Source organism: Humulus lupulus, chromosome 1 (assembly GCF_963169125.1).
Source record: "Humulus lupulus chromosome 1, drHumLupu1.1, whole genome shotgun sequence".
Taxonomy (NCBI): Eukaryota; Viridiplantae; Streptophyta; class Magnoliopsida; order Rosales; family Cannabaceae; genus Humulus; species Humulus lupulus.
In genome coordinates this window covers 129,610,951-129,621,569 of record NC_084793.1, presented here as the reverse complement: position 1 = coordinate 129,621,569, position 10,619 = coordinate 129,610,951, and the positions used below count along the sequence as shown (strand labels likewise).

The window sequence follows — 10,619 nt, the reverse complement described above, 5'->3', positions numbered from 1 at the left end:
GTTTATGGGTACGGTTGGATCATGTTATCTTTATCACTATATATGGTTTTTCTTTTTCCTTTATTTACATTAAAAAAAATATGAAAATTTAAGGAGCATCTGTAGTGGCAATATCATTAGCAAAACTAACATCCGCTTTAGGAAAATAGTAAGGATCTGTCAGACATTAGTCTGTCGTGACTCCTATAGCATTGGAATTTGCTTGAGTATGAGAAGTAAATGACATAGAACGAGAAAAATCATCTGCTGCAGCGAAGAAAAAGCTCACTGCAACGCTGAAAGGACCGAGCCTGCAACCTGAAGAGGTAGCCAAAATTTTCACCTTAAGCTGTAGCAACCACTTAAATCTTCGCACACCAGCTGAACATCACCCACACAATCGAATTTAAGAACAAAACTATTGAGCGTATTGTTCTCGCCACTCCACCAAAAAGCAAGAGTCAACAGTTAGATTTTTCCTGAAAAAAGATTACAATTAATTGGAATAAAATTCTTACACTCTCCATATTAAGTGTTTAAGTTTTGGTGGGACATCAAACTCCACAAAAGTTTCTACTAAGATTTTATCTCGTACATATCTCACGATTCAAAACTTTCTTTAATCTTCATGGTAACTTTGTATCCACTTCTAATACTATATTTTCCCTCTTTTGTGTAATGTCACAACACTTCATCTTCCTACTCATTATAGCCCGAGGGAATGCTAAGAATAGCTTCAATACCATCCTTGGAAAAATCTGCTCAATGAACTCTCTGTCCCAACTTCCATCTCTTTTCAAGTGAATGACATACAATTTTTCAGGGAAGCAAGGCTTATCAGTATGTTTAAAACAAGTGGGTGTAGGAAGCCAATGGTCCTCCATGATTCTCACAATATTTTCATTACCCACCCTTCATCTGTACGCCTTTAAAATCACATTTCTTCCCCATAACAAACTTCTCCACACTAGAAAAGCTTTTGAATGTTTCTTAGCCTCTAAAATGCTGGAATTCAAAAGTAACAAGCTCTCACACTCCTACTAAGAATATCTCCAAGGCTATAATAGGGAGTAAAATCTAAAAAAGATGACTCTCACCACTCTAGATTCACTCTCCAAAATAGAGAACCATAAAAGAGTTAGCTAAATATAGAGAGGTCCCTAAATTTTTTCTAAATTTTTTAAATAGCTTTCTTAAACAAATGCATGAATTATTTAATAAAAATTAGAACTTCAAATTATAAAATAATCTATATTAACTAAAATGGGGAGCATGATTAGAATGAAGTTAATAAAAGTAACTATAAAATAACTTTTTAACCATTTTAGCTAATTTAGCTGAGAAATAGAGTAACCTTAGAGTTGCTCTAACAAGACTATTTGGAGATGCTCTAATAAGGCTACTAAAGCCCAAATCTCCCCTCTTCTTTGGGAGGTGCAACGAAGGCTTAATGAGACTTTTTGGAAGCATGAAAGTCCTTATAAGCACTTCCTTCCCACCATTAGAAAAGAAAGATGTTTTCTACAAAATATTCTAATTACATGGCCGAAGATAAAGATAAATTTTATTGAGTGCTAAGAAAAATCTCAATTGCGCCCTCTCTTACATTCTCTTTTATCTTTATGAATATTATTCAATTTTTTATATTTTAATATTTTTTAAAATCATTAGTGGAATCACATTTCATTCATTGATCACATATCATTCATTCATTCATTAAAGAGGGTGCAAAAAAGAATGTAAATTTTATTTAATTGTTTTACATACTATAAATATCATGATAAAGAAATATTAATTATTAAACTAGAATGTTTTTATTAAGCTGGTGAACAGAATTTTATATGTAAGTTGTTCCAGCAATGTTTGTAGTAGCCTTGTCCTTTAAATGTACATGTAGAAATCTAGTTCAAATCCCTCTAGCCTAAATGAACCAACACAAGAACTAAAAATGCTTATTTATATGCCTTCCCACAAATAAATATTTCTCCCTTTCAAAATAAAAATAAATGAATAAATATCTCTTTAGGCTTTCAAAATTAACAGAGCATGCATTCGTACTCAATTTCAATCCTTAGATATCGGCAACTAGTAGGGAATTAAGTGCCAAAACTTCTTAATCAAATGGGGATTTATGTGCTCATCGTTTGACACAACGTGGTCAGCATATTAGGCCACATTAATTACCTTGGACACCTTTAAATCATTGATTAACCAGAAATGTTTCAATTACGAGGGGAGCGAGTGAGTTGAAACATCTACACTATTACAAGGATCGATTACTGGGCCAAACATGGCCATTTTCTCTGTCAAGTTCTGAAGGCTATCTTGCTTGTTTGCTAATTCCAAAAGAACACGTATTCGTCTGAAACTAACATTACTTGGCTTCTGCCCCTTTTCTACCATCTGCAAGAAGCACCTCTCTGCCTCCACTAGTTTTCCCAAATTACAGAGCAAATCAAACAAAACATCAGAAACTAACATACAGGATCCAAAGCCCTTCTCCACCATGTCACTCCACAGCTGCAATGCCATCTCCACTTTCTCCTGTCTCTTAAACAACCTGATTAGAAACATACAAGACTGTGTATTTGGCAGGCACCCCGTCTTCATCATCCTTCCATACAAATTCCAAGAACTTGGCAAGTCATTTGACCAATAAAATACTCTAAAGAGAAGATTATAAGTGGTTGCGTTTGGACTCAAATCCTTGCTCACCATTTCATCCATTAAACTATAAGCTTCACCAAGCCTCTTTGCAATGCAGAAGTTTCTAATCACAGCATTGTAGGCTGCAACATCCGGGTAACAACCATCCTCCTTCATTTCCTTCAAAACATCTCTGGCTTTATCAGGCTGGCCAACCAAACCCAATCCCCCAATGATGCTAGTATGTGTAAATACATCAGGCATTATATCCTCCTCTCGCATTTTCTCAACCACTTCATAAGCCTTGTCGATTTCTCTAGCTTTACAATATACATCAACCAGACAATTGTATGACACAATATCAGGTTTCACACCCATCAGCTTCATCTCCTCAAAGAACCCCTCGGCTTCGTCGGATGATTTCCACCCCGATAACAATATATTAAAAGTCTGCAAATTAGGCCTAAAGCTATGCTTCAAACTATGATATACATTCCTAGCATCTGTCATACTCTTCTCCTGACACAATGTTCTCAACAAAGCATTGAAACAATCTGTATCAAACTCAGGTACAACTCTCTTGAATCTTCTAAAAGATTCCACGGTCTGCCTAACAGAACACACTTTAGCAATTCTAGCTAAAACAACCATAACCGTGCGCGAGGTTATCAAAGTTCGATCTTTATGTCTCACATCATCCAAAACATCCCAAATTTTATCAAACATACGGCTTCTTCCTAAGATATAAAGCATAGTATTCAAAGAAAAAGCACTGTGGTAAAACCCTTTTCTATTTCCCGTGTAATTGAAAAACTCAAAAGCTTGCAAAGGGTTGGCATGGCCGAATCTGACCCTTTTCAAAACCTTGTCTATCAAGTCATTTGAGAGGAAAACCCGACTCGATTTTAATGATTGCTTCAAGTTACTTGAGGACTGAGAGCTACTTAGAATGCGATAAACAGTCTCAACGTCGTCGTTAGAGGTTGAGCTGTCGGAACAGAATAGACGATAGCTAAACAAAACTGAGTTTTGCGAGAAGAACCTGAATGGTCGCGATTTGGATGAAAGGTCCTCAATGAGCACGGCCAACATTTTCCTTTTTCACAAAAAGGAATGCGCACAATAAGGAATGCGCTTGCTCTGTATGATTTAATACCAAACAAGTAAAATTTGATTTGGGGAGAAAACAGCCAACTACCGTATTTGAAAGATTTCTACATTGAAGTCCAGTCAAATCCGAAATCAACAGCTTTTGGGGAGGTGAGAGCGTGGACTCGTACGGCTGCTAGGTTGCTGTGACAGTGAGTATGAGAGATGAGAAAGAGGCGATGGTGGCCCAAAAAAAAAATAGTATATGAAAATGGCAATACCAAAACAAGGCTTTATATCCTAACTAGAAAACATAACACGGCAAAATATATATATATATATTTATTTATTTATTGAGATTGTTGGGGTTGGGGTTGGGGTTGGGGTTGGGGTTGGGGTTTTGGGGGGGAATTATTTTCACCTATCCCCTTGTATGGACATGTGAAGTATCTTGAACGCAATTTTTTCATGACCTCTCGTAGAGTTTTAAGAAATTCTTAATAATAAGGGTTATTTTGGCATGTTGACTAGCTATTTCGCTAACGAGTAATTATAATAAAGCTTAAAGAAATGAAATCTAATATTTGGAATTTGCTAATAAGGCTTAGTGTCTTGATTAGTATGTCAGGAGGGCATAATTGGATTTATATGTGAAATTAATTGAATATATGTATGATTATGTAACATACATAATTTATATGGTAAAATGAATATATATATATATGCATGTTTATGTGTATTAAATATACATTAGACTCGTTTTTGTTAAAAATGACATATTTGTAATTTTGACCCACTGAAAGTATAAATGTGATTATATGTGTTATATGATTGAGATCACATTCTTATGTGGACATATATTTGTGATATTCGGCTCGAGACGATCCTTGTGAGCGGATTAGCATAAAAGTCACACTGGAGTCTATTGACCCTCAAATTGGTCAACGACACGGAGTCAGATAAACGATAGAAAATGAGATGAAAACAAGAAGAAAAATCAAATGGAAAGTAAACGACATAAACAATTTATAGTAGTTCGGCCCCCATTGAATGGTAATGACCTACGTCCACTTAGTGTTCTTATTGATATTGAATCCCAACACTGTGATCAATGAACTAGGGTTCACGAGTTTCACAAGTCTTGGGAAGATTACAACTTTAGCGAATAATCACACTATATTAGTGTGTCAGGAGGGCATAATTGGATTTATATGTGAAATTAATTGAATATATGTATGATTATGTAACATACATAATTTATATGGTAAAATGAATATATATATATGCATGTTTATGTGTATTAAATATGCATTGGACCCGTTTTTGTTAAAAATGACATATTTGTAATTTTGACCCGCTGAGAGTATAAATGTGATTATATGTGTTATATGATTGAGATCACATTCTTATGTGGATATATATTTGTGATATTCGGCTCGAGACGATCCTTGTGAGCAGATTAGAATAAAAGTCACACTGGAGTCTGTTGACTCTCAAATTGGTCAACGACACGGAGTCAAATAAACGATAGAAAATGAGATGAAAACAAGAAGAAAAATCAAATGGAAAGCAAACGACACAAAAGATTTATAGTGGTTCGGCCCCAATTGAATGGTAATGACCTACGTCCACTTAGTGTTCTTATTGATATTTGAATCCCAACACTGTGATCAATGAACTAGGATTCACGAGTTTCACAAGCCTTGGGAAGATTACAACTTTGGTGAATAATCACACTATATTCTTCTCTCTGAGTACCAAGAACAAAGCTCCAAAATCAAAGGTCCCTTCCTTAAGCTCTTTCATTCTTCTTTATAGGCTCAAGAAGGTTACATGGGCTCATGGGCCTTAATTACAATTAAGACTTGCGTATCTAGGTAATAAAGGAAAATACAATTAATGCAAATATTACAAGATTGCGTATCTAAAAGAAAGTAAATGAAAGTATGCGACCAGACTGATCGCACCTAAGCATGAGTTATTGATAAATCAATAACTCTCTGGTCGATGGTCGAACAAGATTCATTCACTTGAAACCGCCACGTGCCAGCCACGTGTAAGTCAATCCTGCCACGTCATCAGGAGGCGTTTTTTGGGTAAACATTTGCCCCTTAAGTTTATTTTACTGCGACCAGCATAAAGTAAACTTAGGCGACCATCCTTTCGTATGCCTTATCAAATCTGTCAGAGCCGCCCATGCCTTTTCGAAAAAGGCAACCAATCATATCTTTGTGGTTTCCCAAAAGTGGTCTGACGGCTACTACACTTACCCATGCCTCGGAAAGTTACCCCTTATGATTACCTAGGTAACTGCTCCTCACCCAATATAAATACCCCTTCAAAATTACTTTTTACTTTTTACTCTCTCCCCAAGAACACCGAAGAACAAGTCACAGAAAGCCTAGAAACTCAGACGGCCTCGACGATTCACAGAGCTTCTGTCCAGCCATTTGACTTAGCGTTTTAGAAATTTACTCCAACCTTCATCCACGTAAGTTTCTCAAAATTTTCAGTCGTTGAGAGGCCATGCAATATCTGTTTTATATCCATTACAGATTCTGAGTTCTTGCATGTTCTTGAAGAAATTGTTTTGGGGTAAATGGGCACGTAGATCCGAACCTAATATGATAGGAAAATAATACTTTGCAGGGGTTAGGAATCAGTTTGGTAGTTATGATTATTAATTTAGGGCGTAAAATCGAAGTAAAAATTTGATTTTTAAGCTTGTAGAAAAAACTAGGTTTTTCCCGCCCTTTCAGAGTCGAAAAGTTTTTCTTGAAAAATTTTCACTTATACTTTTTTATCCATTTTCCAAACTGTTCGCATAGAATTTTGTGTTTTTGTTAAAATGCTGCTGGTCGTATAAAAGCTTAACTTTTATATACGAGAAACGTTATTCCAACTCTTTACACTTTATTGGTCCGCAGACTCTCATCTCCCCTTCTCTGTTCGCAGATTTTCATGCACGACCCATGGGGAGGTGAGAGGCCAATCGATGACGATTTGCTCGCTCAGTTGCTCGAAGATCAGGAACAGCCGTCGTTACTAATTCCATAAATTCCTTTTTCCCATAACCCTTCTAATAGACCTTCAACAAGTCCACCAAACATGGGTTGAGTAAAATCAACCGCCAAGAAAAAGAAACCAACCAACCCACCTACAAATCAGCCTGCTCCTCGGGCTAAAATTCCTTCGACCAGTAGACGAGCCGAAAACACTCCTCAACTAGAAATCCAAACAAAGGCCCAACCCCGAGATGTCCTTCAACCAGATGTTGAATGGTACGTTGCTCCTCGTAGCAACATTACAACTAGGATGATAGGGAATTATCTAAAAAAGTATGGACTTTCTGGGATTACCCTAAACAAACCTTCCATCGACCAGAGGGAAAACCTGCCTGAGTGCACCTACAATGCCTGGTCGAGATACCACATTAAGGCAGGGGCAACCTTGCCTCTTCATCCATTCTTCCAGGGGGTGGCCAACTATTTTGAGGTCGCCCCCTTCCAAATCACCCCAAATGGATATAGAGTGCTTTCTGCTTTCTATATCTTATACAGCCACAGAAAGTGGCCTGTGCCTACGCCGCATGAGATCAATTACTTATTTGATCTCAAGTCCAACCCCAATCACAACAACACGGGGTTCTTCCATTTTTACCACCAGGAATCTGCTCGCACATTCCTGAGTGAGATCACCTACAAGTCCAACGTAGGAAAGTACTTCCAGGAGTATTTTATAACAACAGACTTGGTCACCAACAATCTGGCCTTCACTCAAGGAGGTAATTCTTTATTCACTAGTTGTTTAATTCCCTTTAGCTTTTCTGCACATTCCTTAGAAAATTAGTATTCTTCAGGTCCATGGCAACGACCAGCTCCTACTCTAGAGATGGAGATTCGAGCAGCATCCCTGGCCAGCATGACTGACATAGAAAAAAGTGTCAAAGAGCTGGTCACAGAGGCCAATCTAAGGCTGGTCGGCCTTCTGTCACCTCACCAGGATGTGAGGGAATCAACAACGGGGAGTGCTACCGGTGGAGAGGTCCCTGATCAACACCAAGACGTGTCACAACCCCCGAGGAGGAGGGCAATGGGAGTGGCCATCAATGAACCTTCCAGCGCCCAGCGAACTGTCGCTGCTCTAGTCCCTTTAGGGAAGGGCAAGAAGAAGGTTTCTAAAGACCCCGAGCCTATTCTTGAGTCTTCAGATGAGAACAGTACTGAATTCTCACTTTTAGACAACTTGCCCATTCCTTGTCATTTATTTGATGAGGACGAAAACTTTAAATACACGCCTAATTTAAATTCAGACTTCTTTAAGCCAGAGAGTGAGTGTAGTTGTAGTACAGTAAATATTGTAGCGACCAGTAGGTGTAGCTCAGGTATTTTGCTTATAATTTATTTTCTCTTATTTCCTTGATTTAGACAACATTTATAATTATATTGCTTGATTGTTCGTATATTTCCTTCCTTGCAGACATGCCTGCTGAGAGAGCTTTCGACCATTACACCAATCCTACCACCGCCACTCCTGCGAGCAGGAAAAAATCGAATAGGCGCCGAGCTAGAGAAGGCTGCAGCGACCCATCTGCAAAGAGGGCTCAAACGGAAGGCCCTCCTACACCAACTCCTACAAAAGAGACAACTCCCCCTCCAGGGCCTACCGACTATACTCCTCCTGCAACCACCGACCAGAATCCTCCAGCTGCCACCAACCCAAGTCCTGCTGCCCAATCTGATAAAACTCTAGTTGAAGAGATCCTGAACTCCGCCTGCACTTCGGCTAGTGACAGGCTGAAGAAACTGTCCAGACACCGGCGTAGTTTGGAATCCTTCAGCAATGCTCCTACCATGCCGATCGACTAGCTCCTTAGCCGCGAGCTGAACAAACTACTCACTGTAAGCTACTGCTTTCGTTATGGTTTTATTGTTCACCTCTCCAATAGATACTAACAACCTTTTTACTTTTGTGTTCTGAACGCAGGGGATTTTGACCGCGAGTACCAGTTGGCGACACTCAGAGGAGGTGGTCACCAAGCAGGCTGAAGAGATCAAGGCTGCTGAGGAGAGGTTGGTCGAGCAGCACAAAATGGTTGAGGCCAAGCATGCTGAAGAGTTGCGAGCAGCTGAGGCTAAGATCGCCAAGCTTGAAGAGGAATTGAAGAAGAAGGATGACTCCATTGCCAAAATTACTGCCTCCAAAGATAAGTACAAGGAAGCCTCGCTGATGAACTACCGAGAAGCCCACAAACTTCAATCAAAGTTGGAGATCAGCCACAAGGAGGTCGCTGACCTTGAGGAGGCCAACGCGCGCAACCTGGAGAAGTACGAAGGAGCAGCATTCTAGTGCTTCTACATGTTCTGGAAAAGCAATCCCAAGGCTGACTTTACTTATCTACTCGACTCAATAAGGGAGGCAGAGTTGGCGAGGTGCGCTGCCTGCCTGGAAGAGGAAGAAAAGGCTCAAGGATCCCCCGAGATATCCCTGGCAATAGGTATTGAGGGTGCCAATGAAGATGCTGGGGCCACAGTCGACCAGCAGCCTCAAGAGCCTCAGCAGAATCCTTCGACTGCTTCATAATTCTATTTGCTTTTCTTTTATTTTTAGCTTGTAATGAACTACAGTTTGTGATATCAATACAATTTATATTTTTATTACTGCACGGGCAACTTTGACTTTTAACAGACAATTACATCCGAGCAGTAACTGCTCGCAGTGTAAAAGGTTTTCTCTTTTGATATTATAATATTTTCATTTTATTATAACATCTGTTCGCATGACCAAACTTAGCATAGCACTTTGGTTTGATTTAACAAAATTTTGAAAAATACTCTAAGTACTATAGCATGCTTTCACTTATTTTGCTCGTGTGTTTACATACCTGTTGATATGCTTTGCTTACTAGATACCTTATATGCCCCCAAGTGATTAAGGAGCTTTTAGGTCCTCGGTTACTTGCCTTGACCAAGACATGTTCGAACATTTATGCTCGTAATATAGATATATAAAAAATGATTATTAAAGCAAAATAACACACGTAATGAGAAAATACTTGTAATAAATACAATAGTTGGCAAGATTGACTGGCTACGCACAGTCCCTTTTATTTCTCGTAATAAATGGACAATCGTGTCTGTACGAGCGATCAAAAATAGGATCTTACACTTATAAACGATCAGTCACAAGATTGACTAACCCTTGTTCATAAACTTGTAAAAAGTAAAATTAATACAAGCCAATTCTTTAAGAAGAATTGTTTATTGATAGTACTTGCGCAGGTGTTCTCCATTCCAATAGCGAGTAATGAGATCTCCATTTAAGCGAGCAAGTTTATAAGTGCCTGGATGGAGGAATTCTTCAATTTGGTATGGTCCTTCCCAGTTAGGTCCGAGTACTCCAGCAGCTTGATCATGGGTGTTGAGGAAAACCCTTCTAAGTACCAGATCTCCCACATTAAATTTTCTTTCACGTACTTTAGAGTTGAAATACCGGGTGACCTTTTGCTGGTAAGCTGCTACACGGAGTTGGGCTTGTTCGCGCCTTTCATTGACCAAATCCAATGATTCCATTAATCACTGGCTATTAGAGTCTTGATCGTATGCTATCCGTCGATGTGATGGAAGATCTAATTCAACAGGAAACATAGCCTCATATCCATAAGCCAAGGAAAATGGAGTATGACCTGTTGCTGTTCAATGGGAGGTTCTATATAACCAAAGGACTTCAGGCAACTGCTCTGGCCATACCCCTTTTGCTTCTTCAAGCCTTTTCTTCAGAGTATCTTTTAGTGTTTTATTGACAGCCTCGACTTGTCCATTTTCCTGCGGATGAGCAACTGAAGAAAAGCTTTTGAAAATTCCATGTCGTTCGCGAAAATCCGTGAATAGATCACTGTCAAACTA

At 38.8% G+C, this 10,619-nt stretch overlaps 1 protein-coding gene across 1 annotated transcript; it reads right to left on the bottom strand.

The window, feature by feature from the left end:
* Positions 1 to 1,976: 1,976 nt before the first annotated feature.
* LOC133797787 (putative pentatricopeptide repeat-containing protein At1g02420) lies at positions 1,977 to 3,987 on the bottom strand. The gene has a single exon (XM_062235840.1). It carries the CDS (start codon positions 3,715 to 3,717, stop codon positions 2,206 to 2,208), a length of 1,512 nt encoding a protein of 503 aa, XP_062091824.1. The 5' UTR covers positions 3,718 to 3,987; the 3' UTR covers positions 1,977 to 2,205.
* Positions 3,988 to 10,619: the final 6,632 nt, after the last annotated feature.